This window comes from Lipotes vexillifer, unplaced genomic scaffold, assembly GCF_000442215.2.
Source record: "Lipotes vexillifer unplaced genomic scaffold, Lipotes_vexillifer_v1.1 scaffold241, whole genome shotgun sequence".
NCBI classification, from domain to species: Eukaryota; Metazoa; Chordata; class Mammalia; order Artiodactyla; family Lipotidae; genus Lipotes; species Lipotes vexillifer.
In genome coordinates, this window is record NW_006784922.1 from 1680798 (window position 1) to 1697236 (window position 16439).

At 40.8% G+C, this 16439-nt stretch overlaps 1 protein-coding gene across 3 annotated transcripts in view; it reads right to left on the bottom strand.

Moving 5' to 3' along the window:
• PTCD2 (pentatricopeptide repeat domain 2) overlaps positions 1 to 16439 on the bottom strand; it is a 27397-nt gene that overhangs the window by 9229 nt on the left and 1729 nt on the right. Inside the window, exons 3-8 of one of the 3 annotated variants that reach the window (XM_007457058.1) lie at positions 13089 to 13218; positions 9056 to 9173; positions 6310 to 6388; positions 5810 to 5901; positions 3221 to 3334; positions 1523 to 1597 (exon numbers count right to left, since the gene is read on the bottom strand). In XM_007457058.1, coding sequence (XP_007457120.1) covers positions 1523 to 1597; positions 3221 to 3334; positions 5810 to 5901; positions 6310 to 6388; positions 9056 to 9173; positions 13089 to 13218 — 608 coding nt within the window. Of the gene's footprint in view, positions 1 to 1522; positions 1598 to 3220; positions 3335 to 5809; positions 5925 to 6309; positions 6389 to 9055; positions 9174 to 13088; positions 13219 to 16439 lie in introns of those variants that run through there. The other 2 variants (XM_007457056.1, XM_007457057.1) reach the window with 2 other exon arrangements.

Here is a 16439-nt window from a genome sequence, read left to right on the forward strand (position 1 = left end):
CTTTCCCTTTTTTTTCCCCCAGGTTCTCTACTATCACTGTTTCCATCTTTCTGGTTCCCTAGCCTCATCTTCCCCCGCTGTGTAGGCATTTTGAAAAGTAAATACGAGGTCAAATATAAGGTATTCTTATCTCAGACTTCTTGGTGGAACTTGTTGCCCAGAATTTACCATAAAGGCTTATCTAGTCCTTCTCTTGAAAGTCATCTGGGCACTGCTCTGGGGGTGACATTTGAGGATAATTATGGGCAGAACTGAAAACCATGGGAGCTTGCAGTTATGCCCAATTCCTGTTCATGGGTTCTAGGATTTGTTAGAAATAAATAATCCTTTTTATTTAACATGTTTCATTTTAAACAAATACTACCGGTATTAGCAAGCATCACTGAACACTGATTACATGCCAGGCACTAACGGGGTCGTGTTAACTAACTACTTTATATGCATTATTCTTTCAGTTCTCCTAATGAAAGAATGGTACTATTACTACTGCTACTTCAGATAAAAGGAAAATGGGGTGGTAGAGGTTAACTAACTTTGCCTAAGGACTCAAAACTAGGAAGAGAACTAGCAAACTAACTAGCAAACTAGAACCCTCAGCAAAACTAATCTCCCAACAGAGAATGCCCTTTCACCTCCATGCCTCCAGCCCCACAGCCCTGTCCTCCCTCAGAACACCTGCTCAACAATATTCTTCTCCCAGGTTCTCCTCTGTCAGCTCCTGCTGGCCAGCCCTTTGCTCCCCAGCCTGGAATACCGCACTGGCTATGACCCGCTATCCCAGTTCATGTCATGCTGGTGTTTACCCATTTTGGTTCTTCAGACAATGTTTTCCTCATCTTGATCCCTTGATGTTTCAGGAGACTGCAAGTTCCTGGACGCTAGGGGCTTTCTTTTCAACTCCCCACAACACACGTACTCAGCATACAAGCAGGGCCTCAGCAGGGCCTAGCTGAGTGGGGGCTGTGATGTCATTAATGACAGGAGAGTCTCTTAGTCTTTTCATTGCCCCAAGGAGGCGCAGACAACTCACTGCTCACTGAAAAGGTGGGCCACGGCAGGCTGGCAACGAAGTAAGAATGAAAATGGCTCGCATTTATTGAGCGCTTACCAGGTTAGATGCCACCTTATGCCGTAGGTGTACTGACTCCGTGAGTCAGGTACCATGGATAGGATGTAATCAGCACGCAGGCTCTTCCTAAGTCTCAGTGGAGAGACTGCAGAGTCCATCTCCCTTCTCTCTAAATTGACAGCCTTCTGTAGTCATGTGTTACACCTGCAGCATTTAGCCACCTCTTATATCTGAGCATATCTGTGTTTCCCACCTATTTCTACACTCCTGGAAGAACGTATTGACTCCTCTCATAGGGCTCCATTATAACTTTCACACAGTGATCAATAAATGAACATAATGGATGAAGACCTTGGGAGATCAAAAGTCATTTGTTGTACACAGACAAAAAAAATCTAGACTTCATTTTATTACATTTCAAGCCTTACTTTAAACCATGAAGAAGTCACTTACATTTAAATTAGTGCAGATTATGCTTTCTGGGTTCATAATTTGAGAAAAAATGGATATAGCTTTTGCCAGCTGGTTCTAGAAGGAAGAAAAACAAGTCATACCCCCAAGGCATATAAACATTACTCTGTTATCATAAAGATCATTTAAGATGTCAGGATAGTCCTATTCATGGTGCCCCAGGGTTCTGAAGTACACAAATGGTAATCAAAAATGGACATTCTATAAAGTGTTTCCTACAGTGGCATATTACTGAATGTTTTCACAACCTGCCTGAGTTCCACGTTCTAAGATGGGGGCATAAAGTTGGCATTTCCCCTTCTCTCACTGGAATGAGCTTTCAAAAAAAAACAAGGTTGAGAAATAGAAATGCACACCCATCTTTGACATAATTAGAACATAGCAGAAACCTCAAACCACAGAAGAAATCTGCATTGCCAAAAACACTGGAGATGGAGCATATGTGAGTTCCAGACAGTAAGCAGTAAGAGGAGGACATTGCTGCATATCTCAGAAGGAGTGCACAAAGTAGTTCTCAAAGGTGAGGGCACAGCCTGAAGTACTAAATTCCTGTTTACAATGATGATGATAGAGTTTAGGACTAGTAATGAGGTCTTTGGATCCTTTTGGTGGCAGAGGTGAGGCTAATCAAGAATTTACACAGATCAGCCATACTTGCAGGAAACAATATGTCACTTATAGCAGCATCAGAGAAGAGACTTTTCACTGAAAATCACCTACATGCCTACTCCCATTGGCCAGGAAGAAATAGAGCCAATGCATATTTGTAGACAAAACTCAGATATAAAGAAAACTCCTGCTAGCCTGGAACATGGCAACATGGCGCTATTCTCTTCTGACATGAATCTTCTGCAAGTGGCTGGTCTAAGCATCTTTCAGTGATGAATAACCAAAAAAGAACCAGCATGTAAACGATATAAAGACATTATGAGGAAAAAAGAAAAAAAGGATTACAGCAAGAAAAAAAAAAAAGAAAAGAAAAGAACTGGCTGATAAAGAACTCCCAAAGGAAAAATGTTTCCATGGATATGAGGGGCAGAAAAGAGAAAAACTAACAAGATCAAGTCACTCAGAAGTGGAAAAAAAAAAAAAAAAATTCAGGCAGGCCTCAGATTTCTCCATAGCAACATTCCATACTAGAAGACAGAAAAACAATGCCAAAGAAAACCTCAAGTAAAGCAAATATCACCTCACAATTTTATATCTGGCCAAACTGTAGTTTAGGTTTTTAAAAAAAAAAAAAGGGCAAATAATTTTAAATACCAAGAACTCAAGGAGTACTGTTCCCCTGAGGAATTTACTAGAACACACTTCGGAGAGCCTTAAATTAAAACCATTCCCTGAGCACGTTACTTGGTAAACGAATCATTTGAAATTTCCACTTTAATTATTTGAGAAATTTCTCTGAGTACAGCCTCCCTCATTGATTTTCCATAGGATCCTGGCCAGCCCTGTGTAAACAGCAGTGCATGTTAGGCCCTCAACTGTAAATGAAAACATTCTTTGGAGGCAGAGGTATAGATGTAGGTTGCCATGGCACCAAAGGCATTGGTCTCTTTATGGGAACTTTTTCTTTATGACAGAGTCAGAGGAAAAAAAGATAAAATAAAAGCAAGAACAAATGAAAGCAGTAAAGTCTTGCCTACTCCTAATTCACTTATGTGCACCCCAAAGCCTTACCTGGTTCAGAGCTAATGCCACTGCAAAACAGGATGCTCTCCTGCAGAGGATTTCTCCCTTGATGAGGGCTTCTTCTCTTAACGTGGTACAGATTGTAAAAGATTCAGGGCTATTCTGGGGGAAGACAGGATTGCTCAATAAATAAATGTCACAAACCTTTAGGTTAATAAGATGATTAATGGTGCCCAGTGTTTCAGATTTCCTTTTGGAAGAATTTCCTGGAGCCTATCTCAAGCCACTTAAAAGATTAAGTTCCATATAGAGACTATTTGCAAATAGACTCAGTTATCTATATGCTAGCGGCTCAAATCTTAAATGAACTTTATTTTTAGCTCTTTGTCGGTTTTCTGACTTGGGGCAGCTTTACCCACAAACATACAGGTCTCTTTTCATCCAGGCAGGCTGGTTTCAAGACATAGGTACCATAACATACACGTGTGAACAGTCAGTGTGCTACTACCGTATTAAATGATAAGAGTAAAGCTTAGCAACACCACAGAACTTTTCCTTAGGGGGTTTCCAATCTGAAAATATCCGTGTTAAGTCAAATGTTTGAAAACATGAAAACATACCTGAATGGAAATCATGAAAGAATCCCATAAAACCAGATACCTTAAAACAAAAACCAACAAAAAAACCACACACACCAGGAAGATGAGTGATATACAAAGTAGCAGACAGCAGCGGCAAGACAGAATTCTCTTCCTTTATCTATGTTGTAGGTGGGTTAGGTTTACAAGAGCAGCATTAGTTCTGTATCTGTCTGTCATGGCGTGATTCGTTACTCAAATCCTAAAGGAAAACCTGAATTTAATGAGAAGGGACGGTTCCCAGAATTGGCTTGGAATTTGTAACAGCTGACCAGTTCAGTTTTTCAACTCCAGTCTCCACTGAGTGAAACAAGTTATTTTTGAACACAATATAGGGCAGCGGTCCCCACCCTTTTTGGCACCAGGGACAGGTTTCGTGGAAGACAGCTGTTCCATGGAGCTGGGGGTGGGGGTGGGGATGGGACAGGCGGTAATGTGAGCAGTGGGGAGCGGTGGGGAGCGGCAGGTGAAGCTTTGCTTGTTTGCCCACCGCTCACCTCCTGCTGTGTGGCCCGGTTCCTAACAGGCCGCGGACTGCCACCAGTCCGCGGCCTGGGGGTTGGGGACCCGATATAGGGGAGAAAAGTCCTCTGGCCCTTTGTAAGTAGTAGAGTTAAATTCTCTCCACTTCAGTATACGCTCAGGGAGACATCTCTAAGAAGGTCAGGAAACTGTGTATCACAGTGCTGAAGAACCAATGCTCAAGTGTGTGTCATGTTGGCCTCTGTTCACAGAATCATAAAGTGGCAGGATTGGAAAGGATCATCTAGTAATCCAGCGGTCAGCAAACTACGACCCTGGGGCCAAAGCCAGCCTATGGCTAAAAATGGTTCTTAGATTTTTAAAGATTTGTAAAAACAAAGAAGATGTGCCTAGGACCGTAAGTGGCCCCCAAAGCCTAAAATATTAACTATCTGGCCTTTTATAGAAAAAGCTTGCTGGCTCCTGAATCCAAACGCTTCATTTCACAAATGAGGTAAGTGACCACTTCAAAGCCAGTTCATGTTAAGTTGAGACTAGACTCCACATTTCTCAATTTCCAAGTTGGTTTCTTCCCCCTGTAACCCAACTGCCCCTCTTGTTTTGGAAAACTGGTATCGCTATGCTTTTCAGGGAAATTTTTCAATAGCCACGTTCTACCTTACTTAGTGTTCCTTCATTTTCAGTATAAAAAGGTTTTGTTAAGTTTCCAGTGTTAAAACGGCATGAATGTGTACAGTAATGCATGGAATCTTGGTCACTGTACTATTTCAGTTACCATTTATGCATTCAATAAGTGATAAAGAAACAGTCTATGTGCAAGAAACAATCCTGATAGAGTAATGAGACAGGGATTTATAAGTCATGCTCTCTATTCTCAAAGAACTCATTTTTTAATGTCACATAGATTTATTAAAGATCACTTGTGAACCAGGCACTGTTAGGTGCTGGCAAATAAAGATGCCTCAAGGAGTTTACCCTCTAGTGGGGAGGATGAAATGTGCATCCACTTAGTAGATCAGGCAGTGTTATAAGTGCCATGTCTGTGAATACAAATAGATCACAATCAAGGGATACTGAAGGACAGAGGGAACACTTCCAACTTAGGTGATCACAGAAAAATTCACAGATGAGGACAAAGTAGCCCTTGAGTTCACCAGTGAAGGATGCTAAGACTTCCATGGGAGAGGGCCACAGAGAAGACTGGTCTGGTGAGGTCCAGCAAGAGAAAGAGGCCTCTAAAGCAGAGTTTGAACCCAGCATGCTGTTTCTTGTTCTCATTATCTACACAAATGCCAGAAAAGATGGAAAGATGATAAAATTGCCTTTCCCATGATAAAACTGTCTGACATGGCTAACTTGGATTTTCCAAAAATGAACATATTTAAAATGGAAATATCTGCACCAGATGGAAAACAGACTTCAGGGGAACTGAATTTTATTTGTAGAGAAAAAAATAATAAATCCTCTCTCAAACATTACCCAAAATGCTCTAAAAGTTTAGGGAAGACAGTCTTACCAGTTTGTAGCAAATTGCAAAAGCAAGGACGTAAGTATCTTTGTTGAACTTCACATCTTGGTTTTTCATCTCAATCAGTACTTCCAATGCACCTGTCAAAAGCCAGGAGTGGGCCGGCAGTGTTAAATGCATTCAAGTGAGTTCAGAGTCCTCTACTATTGATTCCCAGAGTTCAATCTGTTTAGCTCCATCTACTGAAAAGTATACTTCAGCACAATAAAAACTTTCAAAGTCATTTATCAATTAACTAAATTTCAAAATAAATTATCAGGTCATACAGGAAGAACTAGTATTTTAAAACCTATTATAATTGCAGCATAAGTAAAATCTGGGGTGTTTAAGTCATGATGTGATGCAGTAATGTTTTCACACTTAAAGAATGGGGTCTCCACAGTTCAGCCACTCATCAGGAATATAAAGATCATTTTTAAATAGTCCATTGTTTTTCCTAATTTTACATAGTCCATTGTTTTTCAGCAAACATAAATTGTGATACTTACTTTTATATTTACCTTTGATAAACAACATATCCATCAAAATATTGAATGATGTGGAGTCTGAGAAGAAACCCCATAGATGCTAATGAAGAAAAACAATATAGTTTGGTTAAAAGGTAAAACTATTAAGGGAGTACTTATACTGCATCTTCTCTGTCTAGGACTGTCTACATATTTTATTCATTTAGCAAAAAAATTTAAATGGTGCCCACTCTTTTGGGGTCATGCCTTTAGCAACGGGCACAGTGGACAAGAGGCAAAAGATACGGCAAGAGATCTCTAGGTTTCAGAAATACAGTGAAGGACGTCTTTATGCAATGGGCTCTGCCAAGCTTAGAAGAAAAGAAGCAAGCCAGTTAGCCCTCCTGGGGGTTGTCTTGGAACCTGGGTGCAGAAGATTAACACGAAGTGGCAGCTATAAGTATGCTTGAGGGCTAAGGTGGGAGAGGCTTACACAACTATGATCCTCTTTTGGCAAACGAATAATAGTTGATTATTCACTTTTTGAAATAACTCACTAAAACAGTGGTTCTCAACATTTTTAATGGGATGATAATGTGACACATGCTATTCAAATACACCATTAAATGTCTTGTGCAAGTCTGTTATTTTTCTTGAGACCCTATTAGGCAGACCCTATTCTAGGTGTTAAGAATAAAGAAATGATGAACAAGACAAAGGCCCTGCCCTAAACTCTAGTAGGGCTTATAATCTAGGAGAGCTTAAATTCTGGCAGAGGAGACAATGAACAAGTGAATAAAACAAGCGGAAAAAATAAAAATATAATTTCAAGTATCAATAAGGGCTATGAAGAACAATGAAACAGGATAAAGGGAACAGAGAAGATGATGGAAGGTGGTCAGGGAAGGCTCTCTGAGAAGAGGAGACCTCAATGAAGTGATGCAGATGTACAGCACTCCAGTCTGAGGCCAGAGGCCTGGTTGTCTGAGAGGAAACCAGAAGGTCCAGAGTGGAGTAAGCAAGAGGGAGAGTGGCAGGAGATGAACTACCACAACGGGACCTTGAGGGCATGGTCAGGGGTCTGAGTTCTATGCTAAGTGGGATGGGAAGCCTCCAGAGCAGCCCCGTCCATAGGGAGAGACTGCAAGCCTCAAGTGTGAGCCATGTATGTGACTCTAAATTTTCAAGTAGTTTCATTTAAAAAAGTAAAAAGAAAGATGTGAAATCAGTTTTAATATGTTACTTAACCCACTAAATCCAAAATTTCAACATGTAATCAATATAAAACATTATTAATAAGATACTTTACATTCTCCTTTTTATGCCAGGTATTTAAAATCCATCATGTATTTTACACTACAGCCCATGTAAATCTGAACTAGCTGCAGTCCAAGGCCTCCAAGGGTACAGGGGGATAGTGGCTACCATACTTCTGGGCAGGGGACACGACAAGGTAAGGTGGAAGCAGGATTAGGCTTTATGGCACTTGACACTTATTCAGTTTATTCTACAACTCCAGAAAACATACATACATGAATGCTTCATGCTCAGGTAGGTTAAAAAAAACAAAACCCAAAAACCTTTACCCTCATTTTCTTTCTTTTTGTTTCTTTTTATCATTATACTCATGGCTATGATTTATTACAATGAAACGTTTGTTTTCTTTTAATTATAACATTAACATATGCTTATTACAAAATAGTCAAACAATACAAAAGTATATACAGTAAAAAGTGAGGATTTCCTCTAATTCTAGCCCCTGAAGATAAGCAGTAGTTTAGTGTATATCCTTCTAGATTTTTAAAACATATATGCTATAATGTAAATATGTATGTATATTTCTTCTTTTAGGAAAAAATAGGCTCAAACTAATCCATACTGTTCTGAAACCACCTTTTCTCTGCTTACTAATATATTATGGTCATCTTTCTAATACCTAGGGTCGTTAAAAGAGGGGCAAGGTGAGAGTTAACAGTTCCTCCATGGATACAACACTTTATATGAAAAAAAGTAAGAGGCAAAAGGACAACTTACCTATGGAGATTCTTAAAAATATTAAAATGTCCCAGGGGGCCAGCCCTGGCCCCAAAATTTAATAAATGTTTCTGACCATGGATGAATTTATAATGTCTCTGAGTCCCCGTTTCCTCATCTGTAAAATGGAAATAATAATAGTACCTACCTCGCCAGGGCTATTGTGGGAAACAAATGAAATGAAACATGTATAATGCTTAAGCATGATGCTGCGAACTTGGTAAATATTCAATGAATAATTACAAAACTAATTATTGTTACTTTTGCTTTTAGGAAAATAAAATCAGAATATGTGAAAAGCAGAAATTCTGAAAACAGAAAAGCACTTTACAACATAGCCTTCAACCAGAAGTAAAAATACGAAAACAGGAGAGAGGCACAGGTGAAGAATAGGAAAGGCAGTCTTAAAATGGCAGCCTGCCTCAAACTATCCCCTACTAAAAGCTCCTCAAAAGAGAAGATGTCAGTCCCAGGTGGACACACATCCAAGGTAGGTAGATACCTTGTAATCTGTACTTACACCTCTTCCACACCTCTGTATAAAGAGACCTATGCCTCTTCATAGGCAGTGACTCCAAGGAAACCTTAAAAATCCAGGGAAGAGCTCATTCCCTCAACCCAGCAGCCTTTCTCTGAAAATCGAACCCAGGAATAATGTGTATAGAAGAGCTGCCCTTCCTAACATCACCGAAAACACCCCATCCTCAGCGCAAGGAAGTCACCATGGCAGGGAAGGCAATTGGGAGACAGTAACCTGGTCTTTGATGAGCTCCACTGCAGATTCCTCGAGATCCAACTCGTAGCACAACCTCATGAAAAGTGGTCCAAACTTGTACTCCCCCAAAGTGATATTCCTGTTCTCTGCATGGTACCTGGTAATCAAAATAATTCAATGAGCCAAACAGTGGGACCTGAGGAAAGACAGACCGTGGCATGCACTCTACTAGGTGTTGGGGACACAGCAAAGAATGAGGTCCTCTCATAGTCTAGAGGGGAAAGTGCAGAATTAAAGATGACCAGAAGAATCCTGGCAAGCAGAAGTATACTAGGCATTTAAATAAACAAACAAGGTCGTTAGAGGCCCACATACTCTGAAATAAAAGAAAGTAAAAATGCAGATTGTAATCATCTCAATTTACCAACAACCTGCTAAGACTGAATGTGAGCATATGTCAGGGAATAGCAGGGGTCTTGTATCTGTAAGCCCAGCAGAATGGACTGTCTCCTTCCATGCTCCTGGAGAAGAGCAAGGAAAGGAGTGGGGTGATGCTGTGTCCCCCTCAAGTCTGGCTTTATCCCCATATGGGATGGCAAATGACCAATAGGTGCATTTTACAATTTAGACCAATTTCTCTGTTTTTCTTGGCTAAGGGAAAGGTATATGTGAACTACAATCACCTAGCCAAACAAATTAAATGCAGCTTTGAAATTTTAGTTTTAGAAAAAGGCTAGTTTCAAAGACAGTGATGTTTTATATGTATATGGCTTGGGATTTCTACAAGCAACCAGTATGCCAGTTAGAACTGCAGAACTGAAAATCGCGCCCATAAATTTCCTTTCAATAACCAACTCTTTCTGCTTTAGACACCGAGAAGACAATCTGGTGACAAAACAAGTACCTCATGATTGCATGTAAATCAGATTTTAGGAAGCTCTGATTTTAAAGAACAGAATATTCTTTTACCTTCTGCTAAAATCACTGAGGAAAGTCATAATAGCATATGGATAGTCTATTTTAAACATATATACTGCCAAAAAGAATGATGAGTGTACTTTTAAAGATACATTTCATAATCCAGTTATAAAAGTTACAAAAAAATTCACTGCTTCATTTATAACAGTTATGAATTAACTTATTATATCAAAATATCAAGTTGTATATCTTAAAGATATACAATTTTTATTTGTTAATTATACCTCAATAAAGCTGGAGGGAAGAAGAAATAATTAAGTTATTAAAAGGCAAATATAGTGTCGTGATTAAGGATTTTTAGACTCTGATTCCAAAATGACAGTTCAAATCCCAGCTGTTTTACTTACTAACTGTGTAACCATGAGCAAATTAATTAATGACTCTGTACCTCAGTTTCCTCATCTGTAAAATGGAGATAAGAACTCAACTCAGAGTTTTTGTGAGGATCAAATGAGATGATATGCCTAGCACACAGTAAGCCTTACACATATGCTCCCTCTTATACAATGTAAGGCACGCTGAGGAGAACATCTTTAAAAATCAAAGTATTTCAGTAAATAATCTCAAGAGAAATGTGTGCCAGATTAAAAACAAAAATGAACATTTTCCTAACTTAAATGATATTCACACTAATAAAAGTGCTAGAAAGTCACAGAGATAGTTAATATCACCTCTTCTTGACAAGAAACATTCAAGTTAGAGGCTCTAAAACCCTTCTATAAACCAAACAACAGCATGTGGTCCAGACTATGAGGAGATTCAGTTGTTCCCCATTTTTGGCTCAATAAAGAGCTTATGTTCCGGCTCGTTGCTCTTTTTCCCCAACGGGGGACCGCCTGTCTCAGGAAGAGAGAGAACAGGTTGGTTAGGCCGAGGATCGACTGCCCCCGCCAGCTTGTCCAGCTGTCCACAAGTAGAGGGAAAGGACAGCAACCAGGCAGAAAGTATTAGCATCAATAAAGGGATTCTGAGTCATACTTTGAATGTTTATGACAAAAATAAGAGTGGAAGGAGTATTTAGAATATTATCCTGTTTTGTTACTCTTGTAAACATCTGATAGCTTTGGGTAGTAAAAAGAAAACAGAGTAAAACGAGCCAGAGGGTCTCAAATGATTCAACTGTATGAAACTGAAATAGCAGGTTTAGGTTTGCCGATATAGTGTGACTGTGAATTAGCATAATCCCTTTTGGAAAATAGTCTGGCAGTCTGTATTGACAAGCTTTAAAAGGTGCATGCCCTCCGATCCCCAAAAGGAAATAAAGAATAAATTTTATGCATAGAGCTTGCTCATCATGGCATTATTTATCCTGGTGAAAAATTAGAAATAATTTAGATGTTCAACAATAGGGGCACAGTTAATTAAAATACCTAACCTATAATCAAACAGTGTATAGCCATTAAAATATGATTCCTAGAGTATTAACAGGCAAAAACATTTATGCTACAATGCTAATTAGAAAACAAGAAAATACCATTTTATATACACAGTAATAACTACAACTATGTAAAATAAACCCTACCTAAACCTCAAAATCTTTGCATGAAAAAATATCAGTGAGAAAATATATCAAAATATTAACAGTGGTTTCTTGGATGTGGTAGACAGGCCCCAAAGTTGGCCGCCATCATTCCTTCCTGTATGTGCACGCGGCTCCGTCCTTCCAGCGGTGGAATCCTTTCCCCTCCCCGTGGATCAGGGCTGGCCGCTAACTCGCCCTGACCAAGAGAATGGGACGGGAGTGAAGACGTGCCAATCCTCGGCAGCTCCACAAGGCCTGCAGCTTCCACGTGTGCTGTGCGCTAGCGCAGCTCAGGCTGGACTCGCGAGCAGTGAGATTCTACCAGCGGGGGGAGGGGCTGCATGCAGGGGCACTGAGGCTTCAGAAACGCAAGCGAAGCCTTCTTGGACCTCCCGGCTCAGCCTACCAAGCTGACTGTAGGTGTGCAGGTGACTTCAGCCGCTAACAATAAGAACTGCCCAGCTGAGACCGGCCTCAGTTCCTGACCAACAGAGTTATGAGAAATAATGATCAGTCGTCATTTTAAGTCATTAAGTTCTGGTGTGGTTTGTTATGCAGCAAGAGACAATCGAAACAGCAAACTGTGTGATGTATGCAGTATTTCTTTCTACTTTTTCGTGTTTTTCAAAGTTTCAATGAAATTTGCGTAATTCTGTTTTTCTTTTCCTTTTTAAAAATAACATTAATTTTTTCAATTATAAAATTAATAATGTCCCTTATAGAGAAGTTTGAGAAATCAGAAAAGTACACATTTAGACGAACAAAAAATATAATGTTTCAAAGAACCATGGTTAACATACGGTATGTATTCTTCCAGTATTCCATATATGAATACCTCGTATTTTTCTCTGTAAATGTACAGTATAAATGCAGGTTCATGTATAGAAATGTATCTTTAAAGAATGGTGAAAGGAAGCTGTTGATTTGGTGCCATCCTGCTCCCAAGTGACACCTTTGCTCGGTTTCCTAACAGCAGACTGTGATTACATATGAGTTCTTTCTGGCATGGGGAAGTCTGATAAGGGATCAGAGACAGTGAACGTAACAGGCATAAGCCTGCTGCGGGGAGGCTAGTTCAGAGTCCACTGAAGTGATCCAAGTGAGAGGTGTGAGGCCTGAGCTAAGACACTGGTAACGGGGACAGAGAGAGGAAGGCTAGGGATGAGAGACACCGTGGAGCAGACGCAGGAGGAGGGCAAATGAGATCGGGGGAAAGAATGACTGGTCAGTGTGACAGCAAACACGGCAAGAGGAAGAAATCTGTGTAAGCTGAATGTGAAGACCTTGGGAACATGTAAGTGGACCTGGTGAAGAGGTTGGTGATCTCCTGGGGCATGAATTATCTGTTTTTCTATCTTCGGCACCTGGCATGTAGTAGGAACCCAATAAGTGTTCACTGAATGAATGAATGAATATAAATGGTGGCGCTCAGGGCAGGCATCTGGACAAGAGATTGGGAAGTCACCAGTTTAGAGGTGAGAGCTGAAATCTTGGAGGTAGATGAGATTGCTCAGGAAAAAGGAGAGAGTAGGAAAAGACAAAGGCTGGCAGGATTTTAAGGAAATGCCTCACCTGTAAATGACATTTTTAGCCAGCTCCACATCGTCCCAGGACTCACACAAATGAAGTAAGGTTCTCAACTCCTCTTTCAAGATGAGCTTACTCTGGGTCAGTTTCTCTTCCAAGTTTCTCAAATAGGTTTCTGGAAGAAAGCACAGTGTAGTGGTCATCACTTTGGCTGTCTCAGACCGTCAGGAGGCTGACCTCAGGGAGAAGGGGAGGCTAGAACCTGGCACGATGCAAAGAGCCACTGAGGGGGGCTCACGGCCATGCAGCTCCCATCACTGGCTAGTCTCGAGAGCAGAGTGTCAGACGTGGTGTATGAAGCAGCGAATCTGTCACAGGGCCCAGGTCCAGACCTCACTCCAGACTTCCCAACACAGAATCTCTGGGAGCAGGAGCACAAGAATGTGCATTTTTGATTACCTGGGTGATGCTTATGCACCGTAAAGTTTGAGAACTAACGTCCCAGAAGCTTAGCCCAAAGAACTGTATCTACAGGTGACCCATGAGAAAAAGAAAGTAACCAAGATATCCAAACCATCAGTTGTCAGGGCACCTAGCAGGAAAACTGAAAGGAAAATGTCATCAACCCACAATGGATGACTCACATGATTCAGGAATACTTCACATCTTTTTCACTTGATTCAGTTTTACCACTTTTTCATTCCTCCTGGTCCCTCTCTACTCAGTTGTTAGAAAGCATGCCACAGTACTGCATAATGCACAGGGGGTAAAAGAGTCCTCCAAACAGCAGCAAACCCTCTTTTACTAATAGATTCATTTTAAGGTGATCACGGTCTATGTCCCTTGTCTTGTATCTGATCAACTGTGGAGACAATCAAACACCAACAGGAAACACTGCTTCTTGGCATTAGGAAGGGACTGTATTTTTGGCAGGATGTAGGGTGAGATGCAAGGCAGCCACCAAGCAAACGTCTGCTTTCCAGAAGACAGGGCTATTCTCAGTATCACAAGCTGCGAAAGTCTACAGGATTTGTTCCAAGGCCCAGAGCTCCGAAGGAATGCTGCTTAAAGGAATGGCACAATATACATTAAAAACACAAGATCGGGAAGCTGAGGCAGACACTGCTCTTGATTTACAAGAAAAGAAGGTCCACTAGGTTTGAATTAATGCAATGGACCCTCCAATCTCTATTTGCAGAATCGTGTAATGGTTAAAGGTTTTAGAGTTGGGAAGACATGGGCTGAAATCTGGGCTCTGCCACTTGCATGCTATGGGGAGATCTGGGGAGGCCTGTCTCTGAGACAGGATTCATGTGTGAAGTGAGGACCATGATACCTACCTCGTGGGGTCATCCTGAGATAATGTACGTAAAGCACTTAGCACAGGGCCCAGCATGTAGTAACTGACAGGAGATCACAGACATATTGTTCTTATTTTCATTCCTCTGTCACGAGGATTTATTCTATGAAATATTTCTAAACAGTTTCCAACCTAAAAGACTTTAATGGGATGTCTTTTTATCTTGTACTTCTTAATACTTAATAAGTCCAAAATTTCAACAGATGTAATGTGTATTTTAAAACAAATCAATCAAAATTAAGTGCTTATTGTATATTATAGTCAGAGGTATCCTTCTTTTTGTGAGAGACACAAGGAAGGATAAGGTATGGTTCCTACCCTGAAAGAGCTTAGAGTCTATTTGAGAAGACAAGATATATTTATGTAAAGCTACCTGAAAATAATGACAGAGTAGGTGACATGTGACAGTATAAACATAACAGGAGAGAAGAGAGAAATTAGGGCAGCAGAAACAGATCAGGTCTGGTGGAAGTGGAGAGGTACCAGAGAGGAAGGAAGGGGCTGGGTAGGGTTGGCAAAGCTGAGGGGGTGGGGAACTGTCGGTATGGGAATCAGCATGAGAAAAAGCACAGAACTGGGGGAAAAGGTGGTGAGGTGAGACCGTGACTAGATTAACAGGAAATCACACTGGTTCTAGAAAGGGTGAGATCCGCTGTGGAAGAGCTAGGAAGCTGGAGGGAAGGGACAAGTTTGTACATGATGTGGTATATAACAGAGTACCACTGTGGGTTCTTATAATGATGAAATGTGGACAGGATTTTATAAATACCTGACAGTGGAGTAGATTGGCACTCATTATATTAATTGCCTTTCAGAACATATGCACGACTGTCACAGCCTTAGAAATATGACAACTGGAATAACAACTAGATAGTGACACGAAGCCCTAACTGCGAACTTCACAGAGCTCCAGATGACCTGGGGTAAGAAGAAAAGACTGATGTAAAATCTAGATTGAGTCTACTAAAGTGGAGATTAATCTATTTTCAGTCACTCTTATCTTCTTGTTCTGTAGGTGGTTTTGTACAACAGCATGATAGCGGACCAGTGAAGGAAGACTACTTTCTGGAGAGATGAGAAGCAAGGAGTGTTCATTAGGTGCTCACAAACATCTGACAGTGAGAAGGAGGAAAGCTGGAAAAGTAAGTAGGACAAACAAGAGTTGTTATTAAAAAAGAGGAGAGCCTTGCTGTGTTTATAAAGGAATCTGAAGTACTGGGAAAAAACTCAACGTGCAGGAGAAGTGGGAATGCATGCAACAAGATTTCTCAGATGCTGAAAGGGAATAGGACCTAGGGTGGTGGTGCCGTGTTTTTAGCTTTTTACAATAAAAATTTTCACACATACCTACAAGTAGAGAGAACAGTAAAATCACCTCCCACGTGCCCATCACCCAGCCTCAACAGTTATCAATGTTTTGCTGGTTTTTTAAAGAAACCTTTGTTTTAGTCTACTGATTCTTCCAGCACACAGTAGAAAATATGAAAATGCATCATCATACATTTTTTGTTTCATTTTATCTCATTTATCTAAAGATATGTATGTGTATACCGGAGATGCAATGCAAATTGTATTTTTTACTGAGGGTGGCATCAAGAAGTCTGAAAGCCAGTCATGTGGAGCAGTTCTTCTCAGACTTTATTTTTTATTTTTATTTTATTTTTTTTGCGGTACGCGGGCCTCTCACTGTTGTGGCCTCTCCCGTTGCAGAGCACAGGCTCCAGACGCGCAGGCTCAGCGGCCATGGCTCATGGGCCCAGCCGCTCTGTGGCATGTGGGATCCTCCCGGACCGGGGCACGAACCCGTGTCCCCTGCATCAGCAGGTGGACTGTCAACCACTGCGCCACCAGGGAAGCCCTCAGACTTTATTTTACAGACAAATTGTCTGGGGCCCGAGATTTGGCATTTCTATCCACCTCTCACTTGCTGCTAATCCTTGAACCTCACTTTGAGTGGCACTGATCTAGAGGACTGGTTGCAGCACTAGTTTTAGTATTTCTCTGGGGTCCTGGGAGAAGGGACAAGAGAAGAGCGG